A 26,549-nucleotide genomic window follows, 5' to 3' on the forward strand; every position below is an offset into this window, starting at 1 on the left:
AAGGAAAGTTGTCCTTCGCTAATTTGTAAGGTTGCAGATTAACCGCTACCGACTTGTCGTACTTAATTTTATGTTCACCAATCAAGTGATCTATTAGAGTGTTCAAGTCTTTTAAACTTTCAAAGCATATCTTGCAAGATAATGACGAAGTGTCGATTTTGATGCCCCCGTCGTGTCTGTTCCGCAATTTCATTGATTTTAGTTTGATATCACAAAGTGGATGTTCTATGATTGTGTGCTGTTTGAGATCGTCGCACTCGCTGAAATCTCTAGGGCAATAGAAACATCTGAATCTACTCATGAAATATTTGAAAGGCACTGCCGTTGACATGTTTAGTATACACGCTATGTTTACCCTTATTTGTTTCACTGATGGCTTTTTATCGTCATCGGGTATAACGATGTCGTTCGAGTCTTTCATAACGTTGCATTTAGCTGCGTGTTCCAAAAAAGCTTTCGAGTTGCTCGATTCAGAACAAAAACCACATGTGAGTACCGCGTCCATATGATTCGTTTTAATATGTTGCAAATGTTTTTTAGGCGACGCACAAGGTTTGAAACAAATATTGCATAGAAATGGATGGGCATTGCTTTTGTGAATCAAGAGTTCAGAGTTAGTGGGGAAGCTTACAAAACACTTAGAACAAATGTACTGATTTCTATGTTTAGTTCGGCAGTGAGCATCGAGATCCCTCTTTTTATTAAACCTTTGATTACACTCTACGCACACCAGACAATCATTGGGATGATCAACATTTACATGATTAACTAGCTTGCTTAGATAATTAAATTTCTGATCACACAATAGACAGTTTAGATCCGATAGTCTATACGGCGCAATCGGTAACTTTACGTCTCTATCGTAAGGTAAGTCATGTTTAGTCACCAAATGATTCACTGTACTGTCAAAATTTTTCAACTCTTCATGGCACAAATTACAAACAATTTCCGATACGTCAATTTTTACTTCAGCATCTGCCGCTTTTACTAATCTAAGAGCCCTATCTCCATCTAAACATACACCGTGGCTTCTTGTGTGTTGTTTTAATTCATGATATTCTTTTACATCTTGTCCGCAATAAAAACATATGTATTTCCCGCGCCATTTAAATGGAGTTATGGATGTGTTGTTGAATAATATCTGAAGATTTAATCTTCTTGACTTATTACCGCTACATTTCTTGACTGGTTTAGTACGTGGTACACCTGTAAAAAAAAGTTCTCATGTTTCAAATTCTTCTTAACTCTTATAGTATAAGATATAAGGAGTCGGTCCTCTCTCTCTTTTGCTTTGGTAAGTCTGGCTTTTAATAAAACATTGAACAACATGAAATCAGAAGAGTTAAATTGGCACATCGTGGTCAGATCTCTCAATATGCAAGGACATGTGACCTCTTAAATTTTTCTTCCAAAGAAACTGCTTTCCACACACATCGCAATGAAAGTTTCTTTCTCCATTGTGTTTGATCATGTGTATCTTCAAACGTTGCGAATCAAAGAATTTCTCGTAACATATATGACATTCGACATTCTTCTCCTTCAAATGCGTCCTCTTGACGTGGTCTATCATGAAACAGTTGGAGGTAAACAATTTATCACAATGAGTGCATTTGTGGCCAGAATTGTGCATGTTAATCAGGTGCCTTTGCATGGCATAGTTTGAAGTAAACTTCTCCATACATTCGGGACACTGGAAGACTTTCATACCGTGCGCCCTTCCTAAATGCGCATCCAAATACTTATGCGAAGGGAACTTTAAACTGCACACATCGCATTTATAGCTACCCGTTGTTTTATGATGATTTGAAATATGAACGCGCAAGTTCGGCAAATTCCTAAATGACTTTCCACAGTGCACGCATATATTTTTATTGTCAGTATGAGTTTGGCCTACGTGTTTCAATAACGTGCTAAAATGTGTATAGACCTCATCGCAGATGGGGCAAGGATAGTTGTCCTTGATTAATTTATAACCTTGAATATTACTATCGACAGTTTTATCAAAAGGAGCTTTATGTTCTAGTATTAAATGGTCAATCAGAGATTCGAGATTTAAGATATTCTTGTGGCACAATTTACATGATAGCGTAGATGTATCAATTTTGATACACCCCTCTTGCCTGTTGCGTAGTCTCATGCATTTGAAGTTGGTATCGCAAATCGGGTGTTCATTAACAGTGTGTTCTCGAAGTTCCAGACAATGAGTGAAATCCTTGGTGCAATAAAAACATCTGAACCTACTCATAAAATACTTAAACGGTATAGCCGTCGACATGTTTACTATGCACGCTAAGTTATTCCTGATTTGTATAATTGCTGGTTTTTTAACAACTTCATCGACTTGCTTGTTGTTAAATTCCTCTATTCTTTTATCCATACATTTGGCGGCATGTCGGAGGAAACCTAATTGAGTACTCATAATTTTCAGACAAAATCCACATTTTAGTGCACCGGTGTGTTCAGTTTTCATATGTTTGAGTCTCTTTTTTTGTGTAGAAAATCTCGCAAAGCAAACATTACAAACTGCTATGTGCTCTTTGGTCTTATGTTCTTGTAAATCGAAATGAGAAGAGAATGTCTTTGGGCATTTGAGACATTTGTGGTCGTTTTTGTGTTTCAACCTCATATGATTATCTAAATAGCCTTTTCTTATAAACTTTTGATGGCACACAGTACATTCTAGACTTTTAATTGGGTGTTCACAATTTACGTGAATCACTAGCTCACTGACTTGGCGAAACCTTTGTTCACAAAGCAAACACTGCAAATTTATTAATCTGTACGTCATTATGAGAAGTTTTACATGTATATCGTAAGGGAGTTGATGTTTATTTATCAAATGTAGAACAATTTCGTCTAAATCTCCAAACGATTCATCGCATACTTCACATGTAACATCAGAAACATCTATTTTAACTTCTGCATCATCCGTTTTGATTAGTTTAATAGAGCGATCATTTTCTGAACAGGGTCCATGAGATTTGGTATGTTTTCTCAAATCATTGTAACGAGGTATTTCTTCACCACAATAGAAGCATCTACATTTACCGCGGCATTTGAAAGGAATTATTGAGGTATTGTTGAATAGTATCAACAGATTTCTGCGCCTCAGCAAATTAGGACTTAGCGTTTTTGGAGATCCGTAATAATCTGAAAACAAATTTTTTTCACTGTAAAATTTACCCTTAATTATTAAAAAAATCTCACGATTTTAATATAAGGAGTTTCATTACAAATATTTTATTTATTTATGTAATTGGATACTTTTATCAATTACAATTTGTCAATCAAATCATGTCGACGTAATCTAATTTAAAGTTATAGTTCGTTTTCTTCTCAACTATTTCGTTCATGGGATGCCATGTGTCCTCTCAAATTCTTTTTCCACAAGAATTTTTTACCACACACATCACAGTGGTAATTCCTTTCACCTATATGCTTCACCATGTGTACATTCAAAAGAGCCCGGTCAAAGAACTTTTCTTTACATACGTTACATTCTACATTTTTCTCCTTCAAATGTAACCTTCTTACGTGATTTTTCATGTGAGAGTTACGCGTGAATAATTTATTGCAATAGGGGCACTTGTGGCCGAAGCCGTGGGCAACTATCTGGTGCCTTCTCATCATGTAGTTTGTCATAAACTTTTCTACACACTGAGGACAGTTGAATTTCTTTGTCCCGTGTATATTTGCCCGGTGCCTTGCCAACTTTTCCAAGTTCCAAAACTCCAAGTCACAATCGGGGCATTTACAAGCTCGAGTTCTGTGATACCGCGACATGTGCGCTCGGTAATTAGGGTGTCCCCTAAAAGTTAACCCGCAATGAGCACAAACTATGTTATTATCCGAATGAATTTCGTTCATGTGTTCGAGAAGCTTTTTAAAATATCTAAAGACCGCATCCGGACAAAGGGGACAATGTATATTGTCCTTCAAAATCCTAAACGGTTGGAGACATTCTATGGATTTGTCATAACTTGCGCCATGATTCAATATTAGGTGATTGATCAAATCGCTTAAATCTACGAGATTTACAAAACATAACTTACATGTGAGATTTAATATATCAATTTTAACAGTCACTTCTTTCCCTTTAACCTTTTTCATAACCTTAGATTCGTGGTCAAAGTTAGAATGATCTGTAACAGTGTGGTCTTTCAAAACATCGAAATCGGCATAATCTTTAGAACAATAAAAGCAACGAAAGTGATTTTTGAAAAACTTAAACGGGATCGCCGTAGACATGCTAATAACCGATGCAATGTTTTGTCGGACCTTGATTGGCGTTGTATTTCTTTCTGAAACGATCGTAGATTCCTTTTTAAGTCCACATTTAGTGATATGCATTTGATAACCTAACTTAGACGTAAGTGTTTTAAAACATATTGGACAATCTAGACTATGCTTTTTTTTGTCAATTAAAGAGTTTTTATTAGATTTATTGTTTAATTTTTTAGTACATTTATTCTCCTCATTGGACAACCTAGCAATGTCGTTAGATCTTAAAACTTCATGCATTTCATGAGCATGGCGTTGCAAAACCGAATAATTAATGAATCGCTTGTCGCATTGAACGCAGCTTATATCGCTCAATCTAAACTTTCTAATATCAACGCAAGTTAAATCTTTTTGATCGTGGACAGAGTTCATGTGATCAATTAAATTTGCGAACTCCTCAAAGGTTAAATCACAAATTTCGCAATTCACTTCGGAAATATCAACATTGAAGATCAGAGAATTCAACTCTGCGAAAAATTTAGTGACAGTGGAAATATCGTGGGATTTCGTATGCTTTTTCAACTCATCGTACTGGGAAATATGTTTGCCACAAAACACGCAAGCTAGTCCGTTACTGAATTCGAATGGTATGACAGTCGTGTTGGCAAAGAATTTTTGTAGATTTTGACGCTGCGTCGCCGAAAGTCCGCGTGAGACGGATTGCATTTTACAATCTGAAAACAAATTTCTATACTGTATGCTCCGATAAATAGTACATTTGTTTTTAAAACTACGTAGGACTGTTTGCGAGATTACTAATATATTGTAAGTATATATCGATTTATCCGAGAAAAATTATCTTTAAGCAAAACTTAAGGAAAACTGTTCGATTTTACAGATTTTTTTAACTAAATTACTATAATAGCAACCGAAAAAGATTTACTATTATTTTGTAAAGTTTTGTGGTATGTAATTTGGAATTTAAATAACCTTATTTTACAGTATTATATATTATTAGTAATGTTAGGAATGTATATTAAGTACCTTATTTAATAGTTACACAATTTTTAGTAGTTTTCTATCATATTCATACACTTATTTCTATAAACGCATGAATACTCTTTGGTATAAAGAGACTTCTAAGAGATTCCGAAAATTTTACAGGTTTTTTAGACCCGTATTGGCATTAATATAACGTATATAAAATTATACAGGAATGATCTGTTTATTATGCCTAGCCATGTGGGTACGTAAACTTTTGCGCCAGTAAAACCTTTCTCCGCACATGTCACAGTGGAAATTCTTCTCCCCACTGTGTTTCACCATGTGACGTCGCAACAATATATTGTTAAAGAACTTCATGCCGCATATCGAGCATTCGACGTTCTTCTCCTTCAAATGCGTCCGTCTTATATGGTCCTTCATAAACGAATTCCTCGTGAACAATTTCCCACAATACGAACACTTGTGCCCAGAATCGTGAGCTTCGATCAAGTGCTTTTGACGTAGGTACTGTGTGGCGAAACTTTCGGGACACTTTGGACATTTCGCAGCTTTGACACCGTGTGCTTTTGCCATATGCATGTACAACCTGGAGGGTATATTACAATCAGCGTTGCATATCGAACACTTGAACCTCCCGTCTCGGTGATGCCTCCATATGTGCACCCTCAAATTTTGATCACGTCTAAACGTCTGACCGCAGTACACGCATATTATATTATTATTTGTGTGCTCGTTGTTCATATGCTTCAACAACGTACCGAAAAATCGGAACACTTCGTCCGGACAATTCGGACACGCCATGCGATCTTTTATCAGTTTGTACGGCTGGAGGCACGTTGTTATAGATTTGTCATAATTAGCTTGGTGTTTTAAAATTAGATGATCGAGCAATTTGTCCAAATCATCCATAGATTCGAAGCAAACTTTACAAGCCAGCGAGGAAACGTCGATTTTAACGCAAGCGACCGATTCTCGGCATTTTCGGATGCATTTCTCCTTTATGTCACAGACGGGATGTTCGCGCAAAGTGTGCTCTCTCATCGAGTCTGAATCTGGAAAATCTTGCGAACAGTAGAAGCAGTTGAATTTATTTTTGTAGAAGTTGAAAGGTATCGCCGTAGACATATTTATCACTATGACTATATTCTCACGAATTTGCTTCACGCTCGGTCTCTTGGCACCCTCGTAATCGTTATCCAAATCCATGCCGTACTCTTCTTTCTTGACACCCATTTCGAAAATATCTCCTTTACATTTACGCAAATGCATTTTCAATCCTTGTTTAGTGTGAAAATCTTTGTAACATATGTCGCATTGCAATGAACCGTCGTCCGGGTGTTCCACTTCCATGTGTTTCTGTTTTAATACAGCCGAGGGTAGTCTTAAAAAACAAATGCTGCATCTAGTCAGATGCCTGTTAGTCCTATGTTTTCTTAGAATGTTAAGTGAATTAAATCTCTGAGGGCACACGTCGCATATGTAACCTCCTTCTCTGTGATAGTTTTTGATATGAGAAAACAGATCTCTCTTTTTATTGAACTTTTGATTGCATTTATCACAGACGAGACATTTTTTCGGATGGTTACTATTTACGTGCGATACTAAATAACCGAAGTACGTGAACTTCTCGCTGCAGACTAGACAACTGAGATCGACTAATTTGTACTCTTCCAACGCCATTTCAACATCTCTATCGTATTCCATCTTGTGTTTAACAAACAAATGATTCAGAATATCGTCCAAATTAGGGAATTCTTCGTTACATATTTCACAACTAATTTCGGATATATCAATTTTGATTTCCATATTCTGTCCACCTTTAAGCACTTTCAAAGAGTGGTCCATTGTAGAGCAATTGCCGTGGGACTTGGTATGTTTCTTTAATTCGCTATACTCCGATATATCTTTGCTGCAATAGAAGCACAGATATCTTCCTCGCCATTTGAACGGTATGATTGTTGTGTTATTGAATAACAACTGGAGGTTATTCCGTCTACGCATTGAGGACGATTCGCAGCCTTTGCGTTTCCGAGGTTTTACATCTGAAAAGATATTTTCAACTTTAAATGTACCCTCGGAATCTTCAAATTTTAATACAAGAAAAACAAAAACGTAGCGTCTAGCAAAATTTTGAAATCACACATTGTTCAGGGTACATTTAAAGTCATATATAAATCTACATCCTAGTATCCATATACTTACGACCTTATAGTCGAATAACTAATATTAGTACTTATACATATAAATAACCAGATTACATATAAGTATGTCTGTATATGTTTTCATCTTATATATTATCTCTCACTAAAACATTGAGGCTTAAGAAATGACAGAATCAGGGTGATGTACCCTCATATGCAATTGCAAACTGTTGTTTTGCACAAAACTCTGAGTACACAACGAGCATACAAATCGTCTATCGTTACTGTGTATACGCATGTGGTCTCTCAACGTCTGTTTCCGAGCATACGACTTCTTACAAACTTCGCACTGGTGTATCTTCTCCCCTACGTGCTTTATCATATGCTTGTGGACTTGCGTTTTAGAGAAAAACTTTTGGTCGCATAAAGAACAGGAGAAATTCTTCTCTCTGACGTGCACTTCTTTGATATGCGCCCACATTTTGCTTTTAATGTGAAACGATTTGTTGCAAACCGGACAATTAGACACATCTGTTGCGACGTCGTGAGCAATGTTGTGATGCTTTTTACGTAGAACGTAGTTCTGGAAAAGTTCCGGACAGTAAAAACATTTTATCAAACGTTTCTTATCGTGGACAGTCAGTTCGTGATTACACTTCTGGGTTAGTGAGTCGAAAATTTGAGGGCAGAGCTTGCATTGGAAACGGGAGCCGTGGCTAAGTGTGTGACAACGCAATCGGTCTTGACTCAAAAACGATTTACCACACGTCTCGCAAACATAATTCCCGTAATGCTCATTCATGTGTTGATTCAATTTGATGAAATAATCAAATTGTTTATCACACAACGCGCATCGGTAATCATTGCCATTAAGCACGTAAGGTATAAAACCCAAATCACTTTCGTCATTGAATTTCACATCATGCCTCATTTTAAGATGTTCTACTAAGACGTTTGTGTTCTCGAAATTTGCGTCACAAATTCGACAAGTCACATGTGAGACGTCAATTTTGACTTTTTCATCCCTTTTGAGGTATGATACAGCTGATTTTACGCTAGAAGTTTTGTGATCGTTTACAGTGTGTTCTTTTAATGGCTCCAAAGTTTTGAAAGTCCGATGACAGAAGAAGCACAAATAGTTGTGGCGATGCCACTTGAATGGTATCACGGTGGAAGATTCTAGAACTGTTATAGCGTTCTTTTTCATTAGACGGTTACGTTTAGTCGCTGACATACGTATCTCTGAGGACTTAATCAGCGCCTCTGTCGCCTTTTCTTGGCATTTTCCACCTAAAAACCAAATTGCTAGGTAAATATCACTAAAAAGTAAAGACAGCCAGTCGTATCTAACTAATAGTTGATTAGCTTCCAAGCTCCCACAAATTTGTCTAAATTAATTGAAAGACTACGTACTTGTTTTAAAAGACTAGCACACTTTTAAAACAAGTACATATATCCAGTACTAGCCGCCGTTAGAGCTTATTAATCCAGTCCTCTTGCAAAATCCGTTCTTAGCGGTCATCTACTGGCTATAAACTACCTCCCTGCCAAATTTTATCTTTGTACGTCAAGTGGTTATCGCGATTTCGTGGCGAATGACCTTTCGCATTTATATATTAGGATGTGTTAATAACTTTGAAGATTTGTATTACAGGAATTGTTTTCTTTTACAAAACAACAAAATAAACTTCAACAGCCTATTTCTTTTTTTTTTCTTCTGTTAAAACAGTATTTGCCATATCTTTTTTTTTATAATATGACCAATATTCCCATTCCCCTCCAACTAGTCAGGAAAGACTGTGCTAGGAGTGGGTACGACAATAGACCAACGGGGCGAGGATCGAACCACCACCCTTCGGTGATGAGTCCAACCGCTCATACCGTTGAGCTATTGAGGCTATGTACCGCCTTCAAGCCGATCAATAGACAGAAATAGGTACGCTGTTATTACTCGCTTTTTAGAGAAATGCATCTTTGAAGTCGGTTTTATTTTTTTTGCTAACAAGATTTTCAAAAAGCTATTTCAAAAAGGGTTATGTACTTTACAAAAGAGGAGTCAGGTTATGTTATGGTATTGTTACGGAGAACCCTATTTACTAGAGACATAAGGTTCATAATCACTCGCCAATATCGAGTTGTTTACAATATTTTATTATCGTATTTTGTCGAATTTCGTGGAACAAACAACACGTGCACCAGAATGTTCTAGATCTAAAATCATTATCGCGGGTATAAATACGCGACGGAGACGACGCTCGTGGCTGTTTAACTTTGGAACGAAGTGGAGTAACATCAAGTGATACCAGCATACAAGTGAGCAATAGTGAACTCGGCTACGATTTTGGACAACGAATTGCCTACATTTGGAAGTGTGTATTGATACTCGGATTAAATAGTGGAATAAAGTCTTTTTTTTTTCTTTACAAGTTAGCCATTTATTATAATCTCACCTAATGGTAAGTGATGATGCAGTCTAAGATGGAAACGGGGTAACTTGTTAGGAGGAGGATGAAAATTCACACCCCTTTCGGTTACTACACGGCATCGTTCCGCTAAATCGCTGGGCGGTACGTCTTTGCCGGTAAGGTGGTAACTAGCCACGGCCAAAGCCTCCCACCAGTCAGACCTGGACCAATTAAGAAAATCTCAATCGAACCCAGGAGGCCGTAAAGTCTCATACGAGTCACTAGGTGTTTCATTCCAAAACTTTGAACCCTAGTTCATAACAGTATTATGTGATAAGTAAAGTTGAAAATGAAACAGATTATCGTGGAAGCAAGCACGTAACGAACACTCTATGGAACGACTCGTTGTCCAGGGGCAAGCTGAGTCACCTACAAGTTGATAAGACCTGATCAAAGCCTCGACACGAGCTTCCATAGTTCAGAGTTTCCGAGACGCAAAAGACAGGAATAAGTAGAGGCACATCGCTGTTTTAGGCAAAGAAGATGCAGAGTCATCAACCACAACCACTCTGGCAAGAGTAAACGACTAAAAAGGAGGAAAGTTGAAAACTTAAAATTAAACTTACGAGGGTCATCACGAGGTCCTGGGTTGGTGTTGGGGGTGGTGTTAAGTACCCCCCCCCCCCCCATTTTTAGGGTTCCATGCCTTAAAAAGGTGGAACGGAAGGACCCCTCGTAAAATTCCTTTGTTGTCCGTCTCCCAAGATCCCTTTTATGAGGTCTACGGTAAATTGCAACGAACTTGTGAAATATCAACCTAAGTTTATGTAAAAAGAATCAGAGCCGATTATTCAACAAAACACGCATATTTCTACACTCAAGGGAATCAAAAATCATAGGGTATTTCCAGTTGACCTAGAACTATGAAATTTTCACAAAAACCACGAGTTCGTGAAAACGTCTCGAAACAATACGTTTATAGTAAAATTAAAAAAAAAACAAGGGCACGCTCGGCATCTTGCTGATTCCTGAACTATTTATAATGATCCTACGGAACCCTCAGTGGGCGAATACGACTCGCATTTATCCGGATTAAAATGACGACGGAGAACAAAAATATTCGAAATATTCTCCCATTAGATGTATTATAATCAATAATCAATAAATTATAAAGAAAAATATGTGCTAAATTTTACGAAATTTTATAATATGTTAAAATATTTAAAATTGTTTAAATTTTCAGCGTCAAATAGTAATAAGTTGTACTATATTTACTACAAGTACTATGTAAACAAATCTTAGGTAATAATTATGTAAAGAATAAACTTAAAAATATGGAATAGACGGCGAGTCCATTATAAAAATGCTTTTTTATCAAATCGATACAGCAATAAATACAACTTATACAGGGTGCTCGGAAGTATTTACCATAACTCTAGGGTTATATTCTTTAGGGGAAATTAATTATAAATGTCTAAAGAACATGGGTTCTAAAATGAATAGTTTCGGAGTAAAAGATATTTCTTTTAGTTAGATTATAAATTGTGTACCTTTTCGCATCCTTATATTATGACCTAGCCAAACATATTCCTTGATGAATATCATGAAGTAGCTTACTACTAAAACAGTTTTACCACTACGATTACGTATTTTAAAATGTTATGCTAGATAAAGGCATGTGTTACATGGATAGTCGGAATTATTTGAATTACTTTGTATGAAAATATAAAAACTATTTAGTTAAACAAAAATTAGTTATGGGAAAAATTCCGCGACATCCTGTATATTATTACATACTATGAAGCATCTACTAGTATCTATATAAATGAAAATCAACAGTCTAGTTGACCTTTTTTTAAAAAGGCAATGGGATTTTTTTTTTAATGTGCAGGTACAAGTTGATCGAGGTCTAACAGATAAGAAATAGAAAAAAATATATATTAATAGTCTATAGTATCATTAACTTTTGAAAGATCTTTTTTGATACTATAATAAAACTTCATAATAGACTCGCCAAAGACCCCTAGCACGAGTATTTGTATGTCTCGAAAACTTAATTCGACATAGAATACTTAACGGAAAAGTACTGTGCATATTAAAAATAAAACTTGCTCTAAGTACTGTCATATTTAGCAGAGCTCTTTATGTGTGAATATAACAGGCACATGAGGTTTAGCCCACATTCGCACGAGAGTTTTTTTAACGGACGTTAAAAAAGCGTTGAAATATACTATGAAGTTAAATTAAGGTCTATTTCCAACGCCCAAAATACAACACTGTTCGAAAAAAAGCATCGTGTTTTAAAAATGCTGTCGTGTGAACATATACTTGGTAATGCATTTGTTGTGTTGGACGCTTTTTTAACGTCCGTTAAAAAAAATTATCGTGTGAATGAGGGCTTAACACCTCGTATGCCTCAGATCAATATCCCGCCGTTCAGAAATTGGGTTTCTGACAGTGTCGTGACCGAATGGGCGATGTAACTTCGAACTGGCGTAAAAGGTTGTTGAACTGCGCTGTTTCGAGGTTATGCCAACTGTTTGTCTTTGTAGTAATGAGACAAAATAACGTGGCAATTATAATTGAATAAGTCTGTCCCATTCGATCACTACCTGTCAGAAACTGTTTGACTGCCTCCGTGGCGCAGTGGTATTCGCGGTGGATTTACACGGAGGGCCTGGGTTCGATCCCCGGCTGGGCCGATTGAGGTTTTCTTAATTGGTCTAAGTCCTTGTAGAAACCGAAAGAAATGTGGATTGTTGTCAAGAGCTAACTTGTAAAGAATAAAAATAAACGCAATCTCTGAGCGGCCGGACTTTAATAGGGCGACGTATAGCAGGACATGATTCTAGCAAGTACAGTACAGTCAAGAAAGAGCTGTTCACGGGGACAATGACCATTAAACGCAATACAATACATTCTATTTCCATTACATCATCCAACCATCATACACACATCCACCATCATACATATATCCAATTTGTTCCAAATTTCAGCTAAATCGGTCCAGTAGTTTAGCCGTGAAAAGTTTAGACAAGACACATTTACTTACGCAGTAATAATATTAACATTAGTATGGTCTATATTTTATCCAAATCCGTTAAGTCGTTTTAGGAAAAAGATAATAAACATATATCTATCATTAAATAATAATTAGATTTATTCACATTACAATGGTCAATGATTAGCATCAAAATTAAGCAGTCGGTCTTGGATCTGAAAGACTTGGGTTCCATTACCAACTTGTAATAAAAGAAAAGTTTTTGTTAGAAAAAAAATGTCTAATATTTTATTTTTTTAATAAAAGAATAATAAAATATGTATACAGGAGTGCACAACTCAAAAAACTTTAATTATTACTTACTGACTGATTTTAACAAAATAATTTATTTTTTTTAAATATTCCCAGAATAATGTACATTTTTTATTAATTATTGTGTATTATTTTTGAGAAAAAAAAAATTCAATATGAACATCATAGTAATATACAGAACTTTGTTTTGAAGTAACGACCTCAAAAAAAAAAAAATGAATCATGTTTCGACAATATCCACATACTGTGACCAAAAAAGTTTTCGTAAAGTACAAACTCGTGCTAGGGGTGAAACATAAAATAGTATAACATAAAACCTACCTTTAGCAATCCTCGTTTTGGGTTTATCGTCCACTTTGGGTTTTTTCTTCTCCGCCTTGACTACAGTCTTTTTTGGTCGTCCCCTTTTGCCTTTAGCGGGTAGAGGAGCCACTGTGACTTCCTCTGATACTGTTGCTTCGAGTTCATCTTTGTTTGCTACATCTGAAATTATATCATGTTTTAAATTATTTTATTGTTTAATTTGTCAGCCTCCGTGGCGCAGTGGTATGCGCGGTGGATTTACAAGACGGAGGTCCTGGGTTCGATCCCCAGCTGGGCCGATTGAGGTTTTCTTAATTGGTCCAGGTCTGGCTGGTGGGAGGCTTCGGCCGTGGCTAGTTACCACCTTACCGACAAAGACGTACCGCCAAGCGATTTAGCGTTTCGGTACGATGTCGTGTAGAAACCGATAGGGGTGTGGATTTCATCCTCCTCCTAACAAGTTAGCCCACTTCCATCTTAGATTGCATCATCATCACTTACCATCAGGTGAGACTGTAATCAAGGGCTAACTTGTAAAGAATAAAAAAAAATATATATTTTTTTTAGCTACGTGATGCCTGACTTCATCTGTGTATTACAATTTTAGAAAATAATATATTCAAATCTAAAAGTTACAGTCAGTAAATATGAATATATAGGAGAAAAATGTTTGCAGCGTCAGCTAGTAACTGAGTTTGACCGAGTCCACTGGTAACATATAAATCCATGGTTACCATGGTTACCAGGTAGCCTGTTAAAGACAAAACTGAACACACTGAACGTTAATAATATTTAAAAAAAAATTATCATACAATATTACAAGTGTTCATACATAATTTTTTTATTTCATTCATAATAATGTCAGAACTGGATTATTACACATCCAGCTCCAAGATTCTTTTTCTTTTCAGACGTTTGAGATAGTCTGGTATAGTGAGCTGATCTGCCAGTGGATTGGGATGGTGTTCCAATCGCTGTTTATAAGTCCTGCAACACTGTTGGACTTCCTCTTACACTGTTAAAAAAAAATATACACACATCGAATAGGGATGATGACAGATTTTCAAATTGTATATAAATTAAGAGTATGCTAATAGTAAAGCAATTTTGTAAAAGTAACAGGGTATCTGCGATCATTACTTCCGGAGTTACAGGGATTTAAAGGGTCAGATTTGCGGCGCTGCCGCGGATCCCTGAAAAACGTCCCATACAAAATGGTACGAACTAATGACGTCGTAGGTAATGTAATGATCGTTAGATTTGTATGTGCGTTCAAACAAAATTACTAATATCTTTGTTATTTGTGCGTTTATGTTTATAGTTCATTTATAAAAAAATGTCACATTTAATGTAAGAAAGCTAAAACTGTATGAATTTTCATCTAATTACAATAAAAGATTTTTAATAGATTTTTAAAATTTTACAATCTCATTTATTTTGCAAATATCCAGACTATCTTTGATTTTTATGTATAAATTAATTAACATTGACCTTCTTTACCCGAATGTATCATAAAAATCAATATATTCAAACCTAGTCATCATCCCCATTGTTAACCTTCTTCGTCGGTTGAAAAGATTAAGATGTAGTTGATGTCTTCCCAGGACAAGCTAAAAGACTTATCAGTTAAAAAGAACTTACCATCATCATAGTCCATATCATTGTCAAGGTACTCCACCTCGCCCTCCTCGATGGGCAGCAGTTCCAATGAGATGTCCGTCTTCGACTCAGTGTATGATAATGCTGCAATAATATGCAATATATCATGACCACAGAGTAACCAGAGTGAGTAGTACAAGCAACGTACTGAAGCCGGCGAAACCATTAAAAAAAAAACAAACGTCACGGTTTCCTCGACAACCGCATATACCTACCTACAAACTTTTTCCATAATTTGTATTTCAAAATTTAACATTAACAACAGTTACGTAAATTAATATAATAACTAATAAAAAAATACTCCATCTTATTTCTTTAGTTTTTGTAAACAGTTTTTAATTTTAAGACACCATTTTTCTTAAATAATATTGAAAATTACTGATGCCACGGTTCGTGTCGTACTGACTCGTTACTTTTTGAAATTCATATTTAAAGCGGCTACGACACCGTCGTGTTCTGTACGCTCCATCTGTATATTATTGATTAATCTGTGTTTATGACATAAAAATCTTCTGGTTATTTTAGAGTCCTATAAGAGGGCTTGTCAACCTTGAAGTTATACAAAATACTACAGAACACCCTGTATACCAACAATTTCATCATTTAGGGCAAAATATGTTGTTTTATCAGATATTGTTTGATATGTCTACTTGAATTGCAATAGTCATATGTATATGTATTTAGCTAGGACCTTGCCATTGAGTCAACAAATCCGTACACTATAGTACTTACCCTGACCTTTCCGAGCCCCTGACAATATTGTGTTGCCATCTTTCAGTGTACCAGTAACTCACCTCTCTCTCTAAACTCTCCTCGGCCCAACATATCCACAAACTTCTTCTCCGAGTCCAGCACCTGCTTCTTGAAGTTGCAGGCATCCCTCAGCCGTGTGATGCACACCTCACAGATCAGCCTGTTGGGGCCGTTGGGGCCGTCTATGTGTTGTGATATCTGTTGGTACATTTCATCATTATCAATCTCTGTGGAGCATTGGATTTACAAAACAGAGGTCCTGGGTTCGTTTCCCAGTTGGGCTGATTGAGGTTTTCTTGATTGGCCCAGGTCTGGCTGGTGGGAGACTTCGGCCATGGCTAGTTATCACCCTACCGACAAAGACGTACCGCCAAGCAATTTAGCATTACGGTGCAATGTCGTCCTGCTCCTAACAAGTTAGCCAGCTTCCATCTTAGACTGCATCATCACTTACCATCAGGTGTGATTGTAGTCGAGTGCTAACTGTAGAGAATAAAAAAAAGAAGCCTATCTTAATATGAACAATAATATGTTGAGCTTCCAATGATGACATCAATATCAACATCAATCATCCCTAGCTAGGACCCACCATGCTGACGATTGGCAGTATTAGCTGGATATTATTATAGTGGGCACCTGCTGTTGTTGCTGAAACATGTTTTTTTCCAGGATAAGTAGTAGCCTATCTTTAAATTCAGAGTAAAATCTATTTCCATTCCAAATTTCAGCCAAATTTCTTCAGTAGCCGCAGGGCAAATGTTAAACAAACATACTCACATAAATACAAACTTTCACCTATAAAAATATATTAGTATGATAATGACCAGGACAACTGGCAGAATGTGCTCTTTGAGACAATTTCAACTCATTTTTTCAATTTCTTAGAAGAAACAAAGTCTCAGTATTTCCTAAAACCAGATTTTGAGAGATTCGATGTAGGTTCTTTTGATTCCCACCTGGTTCAGTTTAGAAATTATTTTCTAAGTTGATTCAGATCTGTACTAGTGGTAGGCTTCGGTCATGGCTAGTTACCACATAACCGGCATAAACATAACACCAAGCAAGCATTGGAGGAGGTAGACTTGAAATTATAGGTGCATAACCGGCTTATTCTGGTATTAAAGAATATGCCGGTTGGGCTATCATAAATAGTTAGTTAAATAATTACTTACACTAATATCAAAGCATTCTAACAGCATATCGGCGTATATTTCTTGGTCATCCATCCAGTTGTATTCTGTGCTCAAATCTTTGTAGCATCCCTCCGATAAACAACACCGGCAAAGCCCGGGGGTCTCTTTAACCACTATCTCGTCAAACTCCATATTTGTAAAACTTTTTAACACATTAAAAACACAACAAACACAAAAAATTATAAATATTTATAATTTAAAATCGGAACAACGCATCGCGTCGATTTCGCTCCGTAAACGCCATTTTGTTTTCTGAAAAGTAAAAAATCGAACTATCTTCGAATGTCTTCTCTCCCTTCATAATTACTAAAATTATTTAAAAGTAATTTCTAAATATAATTTTTAATTTAATAAAGTGTAAAGCGTAAATTATATTGTTGTTTAAGGTACAAGAATAATAAAAGTGTGTCATGAAAAACCGGAAGCCAAAACCGCCAAAAAGCCAAGAATCACAATAAAAAAATTGTGATTATCTATGAATTGCACAGAGAAGCTGCAGCACAGAACATACATTTTACAGGTTAAGTATAACACAGAGGTTTAAATTTGATTGTTTGTCTGCGATAGTTTTCAGAATCATGACTAATCTGTGACGCTTGGTAGTTGTTAATTGTCTGTGTTATTATATATTTTATTTATATACATAGTGATCTGTGGTAATTTAATAAAAAAAATAGTTTGTAATTAAATCGTATCGTATTGTAATTTATTAAATTAAGATTTATCGCTTATTACAAATATAACTTCTAAAATGGATCTAAATAAACTTTGTCGTTGTTGTTTAAATAAAGGAGCCACCAGAGATTTGAGTACAGCATACAGCTCGTGTGAAAAAATGGAAATATATTCGGAAATGCTGAGAGAATGCTACAACATTATTGTAAGTTACAAATTTTAGTATGTAATTAACAATGAAATGTAAACACAATACAGTGTTTGTGTACTATCTTAAGTGCTTGCTAGATCAGGTGCTGTAATATTGTTACGCTAAATGATCTTTATAAGGTACTCTAGAAGCACTAGAGCCTGAGCTTTACGAATATAATAATAATAATAAAAGCATTTATTTACTGAATCTTATATACATAATATTGTAATATATCATTGACACTGATTCTTTTCTTCAGCTTGCCCTCGGGCTTAGGCCTCCTCCAGACACTTTCATAGTTCTCTATCTCTTGCTTTCCTTCTCTATGTTTCCTGCTGTCTGTCTGAGGTCATCCTCCCATCTTTGGCAGGGGCGACCTCTTTTACTTTTTCCTATCCTAGGAGACCACTCTGTCACATCCCTGGGCCACTTATCCCTTTTATCGCGCATGAAGTGTCCTGTCAACTTCCACTTAAGCTTCTTAATTGTTGCTTTACAAATATAGATAAGACAATTGGTTCAAATTCGAGGGCTTTATTCTCCGACTGTTCAGTCATGTGCATTTTAAGAAATTAAATATGTCTCTCAAACAAAAAAAACTCTTTTAAATATTGGATAGAAGACTTTGCAATTGCACGTTGTAGAGTCAACATCTCCTGAGGATGCTCCGGTTTCGGGGTGAAACATACGTAGAGAGTATTTTGTCTGACCTGGGTGATGTTGTTGCATGGGTTTGTCAACTTTTCGCGGATGATAGCAAAATAAATAAATCATTGTATAAAAATACTCTTTCATACCAATACAACAAAAGAGATAGTGATTTTTCCAGTTGCACTGCTATTGACATTTGTCTATTTTCTTTGGAAGGACTACTATATGTCATACTATTTGTTCAGAGAGAGATGAATATCAGCATTCCATGGATTCATCGTGCAGGTGCAGGGTCCATCACATGGTAGAGAGAAAAACTCCGCGCAGATTCCTGAACTTGTGACTACAGGATGTAGGGTTAAGGAATTCCTTGACAATCAATTAACACTCCCCTCCTCCTCTTGTGTACTAATACTAATAAATTGACATACAAAGATTGAATTTGGCAGGGCAGGCAGATAGTTTATAGTTAGTAGGCTATTCTTCTTCTTAGAGTGCCTCTCCATTACTGAAGGTCGGCGGTCAGCTTTCTAAACTTTTCCTTGTCCATGGCTAGGCGGAAAAGTAGGCTATAAATGAGGTTTAAAGGTGGACAAAGTTGGGGGTATTAGAAAAATAATATTTTTTATAGGTAAAGTAGGCAGGGTTGTAGGGGTAATCTATGAATCCATGGAAAATTCTTTTACCACTAGTAACAGTGTCATAGATAATTCAACCAGACCCAGGCCCGGCTGGGCTGATTTAATTTTACTTAATTGGTCCAGGTTTGTCAAAGTCAAAGTCAAAATTCATTTATTTCAAATAGGCTTAGTTTACAAGCTCTTTCCAAACGTCAGGTGATAATATTAAACTTAAGATAATGGTGATAATAATTATTTGAAAACTTGAAATTAAAGTTACGAGGGTTCCATAGCGCCTTGGTCCGAGAAGAGCCCACAACAAACTCAGCTGGGCTGGTAAGAGGCTTCGGCTGTAACTAGTTACCACCCTACCAACTAAAATATACCACCAAGTGATTAAGCATTCCGGTACGATGTTTTGTAGAAATAGAAAGGGATGTGAATTTTCATCCAACTCCTAACCAGTTAGCCCACTTCCACCTTAGATGGCATCATCACTTACCAGTAGAAATTGTAGTCAAGAGCTAACTATTCTTTACAATTTTGCCCAAAAAAAATATTTTTCTCAATAGAGATGATAATTCTCATGGTAACAGGAAATCGTGGGCCTGTTAGCTAGTCTTGCTAATATTATATGGTAGAAAAGATCCAAAAAAAATTTATTAGATGGCTCTACAGAAAGCAGTATGGCTACTCAGTTGGGTACCCTACCATATATCCAAGTTTGTTTCTCCTTGGTATGACCGGGTATGACAAACTGAAGTTAAGGCGTAATGTAGCTTTATTAAAATATATAATAATTTTAATTCAGGGCAAAATAAGTAATTCTGTTGTGCTAGAATCAGTAGGTTTGCATGTCCCGGACAAATACGCCAGTGCGCGACGTCGCCATTTGTTTGCTATACCACATGGCAGAACAAAAGTGACTCAGCACGCACCGGTAGCGCTGGCGCTGCGCCTGCTCAATGATCTAACTGGTAACAATTTGGAATTGGACGTTTATCACTCTCCACCGCCGATACTTATAAAAACCATTAAATTATTACTAATGGAGTAGGTATAGGAGATTCGTTTTCCTATTTTGTTAAATTGATATGTATGTTATTATTATTATTGATTAATGTTTTTGTATTTTAATTAGTATTTCTTTCTTTCTTTTCTATTTTGTGTTATTTTTGTTGTAGTTAGTAAATTGTGTATCACCTGTACCACAGTGGATATAACAAGCCTGTACTGTTTTGTTAGTAATTATATAAAATTATAATGTATATTTATAGCCCGGGAAGACGAATTGGGCAACTGTAATGTCTTCCCGGGTACTGTTTAAGTAAATAAATAAATAAATAAATAAATTATAAACGCGAAAGTTTGTATTGATATATGTTTGTTACTCTTTAACACTGCTAATACTAAAGCAATTTGGCTGAAATTTGAATCGGACATAGATTTTACTCAGGATTAACACATAAGCTACTTTAATCCCGGAAAAATCCATCCAAAATCCATGGAAAAATCCCGCGGGATTTGTAAAAAACTGAATTCTGAGTTTCTATAAAATCTTATCAATATCTATGATTTACATTTCACAGTTACGGCCAAGTATCCACAGCAACAGTATATGTGATGTCTGCGTGAAGAGTCTCCAGGAGTCATACCACTTCAAGCTGCAGGTCCTCAATGCGGAGCAGGCTTTCCTGAAGAGTCTCTCCTGTGATGAACATCCCGTCCTGTTGAAGATACTTACTGAAGAACAAGGTACTTGAATTTGACATTTTTTGCGAGAATTGAGAGCGAAAGGTAAGTGAAGAAAGAAAGAGAGATAGTTATGCTTAAAACTGTAGGAGCAAGAGAGAGCAGTGCCTGCATATATTCAGTGAAATTGACGACCTCCGTGGCGCAGTGGTATGCGCGGTGGTTTTACAAGACGGAGGTCCTGGGTTCGATCCAAGCTGATTGAGATTTTCTTAATTAGTTCAGGTCTGGCTGGTGGCTTTGGCCGTGGCTAGTTAGAGACATACCACCTAGCTATTTAGCGTTCCGGTGCGATGTCGTGTAGAAACCGAAAGGGGTGTGGATTTTCGTCTTCCCCCTAACAAGTTAGCCCGCTTCCATCTTAGACTGCATCATCACTTACCATCAGGTGAGATTGCAGTCAAGGGCTAATTTGTAAAGAATAAAAAAAATAGATTTCATTGTGGCTTAATGAACCTAGTCGTTCTATTAACTGACTTATTCAACACAATGACTGCGACATAACATATACAGCACAGATTTCCATTATTTTATATTTTTTCAAGATTCCTAAGACCAGCAGTGGACATCCATCAGCTGCTAATGATGGTCGTATTTTACTGTCATTTTTTGCTATATTTTACTAACAATTCAGCTCAACGGTAAGAGCGGTTGGACACGTCACCGAGGGATGGTGGTTCGATCCCCATCCCGTTGGTCTATTGTCTTACCCACTTCTCGCACAGTTTTTCCCGACTAGTTGGAGGGGAATGGGAATATTGATCATATTATAAAAAATATGGCAAATTTAAAAAAAAAAAGAAAAATTATGGGCTGGGCATATAAGCCAGACTTAAAGACAAAAGATGGACAAAAACCATGACATCATGAAAAGGTCGCGCTACAGAGGTAGACCATACTCTAGATGGGATGATCACCTTTTACTAAGTCACAAACCTCGTACTAGCTATGGTAACAAAAACATTATATTTGAAGGAGCACAGATGTACAATAAATTACCATCTGATATAAAAACTAAATCTATGTTTATTTACAAAAAGAAATTAAAATTTTATTTATTGAATAACATGTCATTGTAACACATGCCGCATCCAGTAAGCTATAATCTTTGTTTTATTAAAACTAGTCAAGTATACTACGTAAGAAGCCGGTTACAAACATGAAATTTAAAATCTACCCGTATTCTTTTTTTTTTTTTTTATGATATAAGCGAATTTTATGTAATTCTTTTGAGAAAATAAAGATCTTAAACCAGAATGATGATATTAAAAAAATCCCACAATGGTTACAAATCGCTAATGACCGGGGAAAATGGAAATCTTTGGATGAGGCCTTTCCTGAGGGGGCTTCCAGAAAAATATTATTTTTTTTTAAATAAATACCATAAAAATACTATTTTTTTTAAAAAGTAGGTAATTTCTCACAAAATTGTATTTATGTATTGGAAAAAAAGGCTTTTTTATTTTCATTTTATTTTCTTTTATTACTAACAACTATAAATATTTTCCAGATGAGAAACCAACAGTGAAAGAGGAGCCAGCCCACAGTGTCTCCGACCACGAATCAGATTACTTAGTTGACACAAGTGAGTTTTGTTCAGATTAAAATTCAAAGTTCATTTATTTGTTTTGTTTTACAAGCACATCAATTAGTATGACTATTTGTAAAGACTCCACTGGTTTGAAAGGCAGGTTCTAATGACAAGAGCCATTTTTTTAATTTTTTTATTTTATTGTACAGCTATTGAAGGTCTATATCAAATCTAAGTCTCTATGGAGGTTGTTATTGCGTACAAACCACGGTGCGCCCGTGATTTGTCGCAGAAACCGGTATTGCAATGTTTGGAGCGGCTTAAGGGTCGTTTTGGGATGGTGGGCAAACACTACTGATAATATTGAATGAGCTTTTTCTTGGTCAAGTTAATATTGAACAATTTGCCAGTATCCAGTCCTGGCTAATTGTTCAATATAATATGTGGCACCATATGGTCTTTGGTCAGTCCATCAATACATATAAATAAAATGTAAGTGTCTGTCTGTCTGAAGTGTTATCTCAAGTGCTTATACTTATGTATGTGACACAAAACCACAAAAAAAGCTATTTAACCGACTTCAAAAAAGGAGGATGTTCTCAATTGGAGTATATGTTTTTTTTTTGTATGTATGTTACCTGATTACTCGAAGACACCTGGACCAATTTGAATAATTCTTTTTTTGTTTGAAAGGGTACACTCCTGAGGTGGTTCCATTTTCATCATGTCAGGATCTGATGATGGGATCCTGGAGAAATTGGGGGTAACTTTCAAAAATCGTAAGAGCCGCGCCTAGCTACAAACTTTTTGAGTGATGAACAGTAGCAATCTTGTGATTGGGCTCGATTGAACTAGTACACAGAGCAACATACTTTGGGCGAATTTTTCTTGCCCAGATCTAAATCTACTTGTAGTATGATTACACTAAAAATTTATAAATAAAAAAAAATAATATAAAAAAATCAACCAACTTCAGAAACATAAAAGATTGTATTGATACACGTTGTGTTAACTTAAGACTTTTATCTTTTTTCTAATTTGTGACATGTTCTAATAAATTTTGATTTTTTACACTTCTTTTTTTTTTTTTTTTTAATTTATTTTACGGCCTTGGATTTTTACACTTCTCTGTTTCATAGTCAAAGAGGAATCGCCTTCCATAGACACAGAGAGTGGGGCAGAGACAGAGCAGCCTCGGAGGAAGACCAGAGCGAGGAATCAAAAATCATCTGAGGAGAGGAAAATTGCCAATTTTGTCACAAAACTTGCTATGAGTAAGTCATTATTATCCACTTATTTTTATTAATATAACAGTATCCATGGCTGTGGGTTTGACTCCCACATCTTAGTGTCTTGAGTGTGTTTATACATTATATTTTAAATAAATATATGTAGTACTAGCGAACTTCGTCTGCGTATATCCCTACCCTACACTCCTACTCAATTCTACCTCTAACCTACCCCTACCCCAACCCTCCTGGTTCTAAGCTACCTCTTCACCAATTTTCAGCCAAATTGGTGTGGACGTTCTTGAGTTATAAATAGTGTAACTAACACAATATAAATATAAAAAAACCTGCTACAATATTGCATTTGATTTTTCAGATTCTGGCATATTGCCGAATATCAAGAAACAACCGAAACAAAGAAAAATCAACGTCAACCTCAAAGACCCAATAGATATAGAGTGGAAAAGGAAATCTGTCATAGACAAGAGAAAGCACAGAGACAACTTGCTGACTATATTGAAATACTCAAATGTAATCCCTTTCAAGAATAAATCCCTCCGCGGCTTCATGTGTGGGTACTGTGATGCTACGTACCCAGATCCCAACGATCTGAGGTCTCACACCCAAAACGAGCATGAAAAAGAACGGTGCTCCTTCAAATCATCATTCGACATGACAGAGTACAACGTCAAAGTTGACATAACCAACCTAACATGCACAATATGTTTGACAGAAATGGACAACCTATCTAAGCTAAAGGACCATCTTGTTAACAATCACAACAAAATTGTGTACAAAGACATAAAAGATCACATAATGCAGTTCAAATTGAAGAAAGGTGATGTTTTTGATTGTGTGATGTGTCCGTCGACTTATGAGACGTTCAAAATGTTGAAGCAGCACATGAATAAGCATTATTGCAACTATACTTGCACCAAATGTGAGAACTCCTTCGCAACGAAACGTTCTTTGAACGCTCACCAAGCTTCCCATCAAGACGGTAGCTTCAAATGTGATCTGTGTGAGAAAATATTCTCGAGTAAAACGAAGAAACATTACCACGAGAAAACGAAACACATGGGCACGAGGAATATAAGCAACTGTCCGTTCTGTGATGTTCCGTTCCGTTCGTACTACCAACGGAACCAACACATGGTGAAGGTCCACAATTCGGAGGCCCAATACAAATGCAACGTATGCAATAAGGGTTACATACTGAAATCTTTGCTGATGTATCATATAAAGAAGAACCATTTGATGGAACGGAACTGCCAATGCTCTGAATGCGGTCACAAGTTCTTCAGCAACAAGGCGTTGAAAGCTCACATGGTGAAGCACACCGGTGAAAGGAAGTATTGCTGTGAAGTGTGCCACAAGTCATATGCGAGGAAGTACACGTTGAGGGAGCATATGCGGATACACAATAACGATAGACGGTTCAAGTGTGAAGTGTGTGGGACGTCGTTTGTCCAGAAGTGCAGTTTGAAAAGTCATTTGTTGTCTCACCACGGGATATGCATCGCTGCGAGCAATATCATGTCTAATTCTTGAAAAACTGACGGAACATTGAATCTAGTGATTTATCTAGTGCTTCATTATGATCCTATTTATCACCACACTACAGGGCCAGGCTTCCATTTTTATAGGACAGGGTTTCTCAAAGTGGGGTACGCAAACCCCTGATAACTGATACCGATTTAGAATTAATGTTAAAATTGTTTAAAATTATTCCTAAAATTTAAACCATTTGCGACAAATAACAAGGCCACCTGTCACATTTTTATGGTACTTTATGATGTATTATTCAAATAAAAACCTTATTTTCTTCAACAATCAAATTAATTTTTTTCTTTGGGGGGTCCCCAGTAGTTGGTAAGGGGTTCGTGTCACTTGGAAATTTTAACAGGGATTCGTGGAGACGAAAGTTTGAGAAACCCTGTTATAGGATAGGATATGGAGCTCAGGTTCACCACACTGCCCCAATCTCAGACTAATTAAACCCATATTCGGTTCACTGCTGATCTCGAGTCTCCTCTCAGAATGAGAAGGGTTAGGGCAATAAATCAAAATTTGGCAGGGAGGTAGTTTATACTTTTAGACGATCGCGAACTCGCTTAGAACTGATTTAGCTACAGTGCCGGATTAAAGAGGTCTAAAGGCGGATGATCTCACGGTTGTCTGCTAATATCATATATACTAAATATCCTATTTATTCGATGTAAACTGTAATATTATTGCAAAATCTTGACAAATTCAAATCACACACAGATTAAAGAATAATAGGCAGATAGAGCGCACGGAATACGACGGTGTCATAGCCGCTCCAAATACGAAATTCAAAAACGAATACATTCTTAAGTCAGTACGACCCGAAGCGTCGCATCAGTCATTTTCAATATTATTAACAAAAATGGCGTCTTATGTTTTAAATATTTTAAAAACTGTTCACAAAAATTAAAGAAATAAGATGGGGTATTTTTTTATTAGTAATTATTAATAAATTTAAATGAAATCAATTAAGACTAACAATTATTGTTTATTATATTAATTTACGTAATGGTTCTTTGTATTAAATTTTGAACTACAAACTATTCTAAGAGATGCGTGAAATTTGGTTCTTTTATGGGTTTCATTGGCTTCACCGCGCTGCTTGTAATGACTCATTCTGGATCATTATTTATTCTGTGGTAGCACATTAGAGTTGGGATAGAAGTCTCTCATTTTTCAAATAAAATGGACAAGTTAATTGGATTTTCCCGATACATCCAAAAGGATTTTTACTAAATTTTCATTTGCAATTATATTTACAGTTGTTTGCTAGAAATTTGTATAAAATATAGTAGTCTGTAGTGATGTTTAACTTAAAAATTGAATGTTAATATTTATAATTTAATTAGATATTTAT

The 26,549-nt window shown here is 36.1% G+C and overlaps 2 protein-coding genes across 2 annotated transcripts in view; one reads left to right on the forward strand and one right to left on the reverse strand.

The window, feature by feature from the left end:
* The window catches only part of LOC112047112 (zinc finger protein 808), a 27,713-nt gene extending 10,297 nt beyond the window's left edge, over positions 1-17,416 (reverse strand). Inside the window, exons 1-4 of the mRNA XM_024084034.2 lie at positions 16,973-17,416; positions 15,842-15,998; positions 15,030-15,131; positions 13,407-13,568 (exon numbers count right to left, since the gene is read on the reverse strand). Coding sequence (XP_023939802.2) covers positions 13,407-13,568; positions 15,030-15,131; positions 15,842-15,998; positions 16,973-17,125 — 574 coding nt within the window. The 5' untranslated portion in view covers positions 17,126-17,416. The remainder of the gene's footprint in view (positions 1-13,406; positions 13,569-15,029; positions 15,132-15,841; positions 15,999-16,972) is intronic.
* Positions 17,417-17,636: 220 nt separating this feature from the next.
* Positions 17,637-26,112, forward strand: LOC112047117 (zinc finger protein 551). The gene is made up of 5 exons (XM_024084040.2): positions 17,637-17,873; positions 20,722-20,887; positions 22,395-22,469; positions 23,555-23,689; positions 24,021-26,112. The coding sequence occupies exons 1-5, from the start codon at positions 17,745-17,747 to the stop codon at positions 25,193-25,195; spliced, it is 1,680 nt and encodes a 559-aa protein (XP_023939808.2). The 5' UTR covers positions 17,637-17,744; the 3' UTR covers positions 25,196-26,112.
* The last annotated feature ends 437 nt before the right edge of the window (positions 26,113-26,549 follow it).

This window comes from Bicyclus anynana, chromosome 26, assembly GCF_947172395.1.
Source record: "Bicyclus anynana chromosome 26, ilBicAnyn1.1, whole genome shotgun sequence".
In the NCBI taxonomy this organism is placed as follows: domain Eukaryota; kingdom Metazoa; phylum Arthropoda; class Insecta; order Lepidoptera; family Nymphalidae; genus Bicyclus; species Bicyclus anynana.

Excerpts from the sequence above, each read along its gene's own strand:
- LOC112047117 (XM_024084040.2), top strand. The coding sequence starts at position 17,745 with ATGGATCTAAATAAACTTTGTCGTTGTTGTTTAAATAAAGGAGCCACC. Across the intron at positions 17,874-20,721 it reads GAGAATGCTACAACATTATT|TTACGGCCAAGTATCCACAG; the intron begins GTAAGTTACAAA and ends TACATTTCACAG. Across the intron at positions 20,888-22,394 it reads GATACTTACTGAAGAACAAG|ATGAGAAACCAACAGTGAAA; the intron begins GTACTTGAATTT and ends AATATTTTCCAG.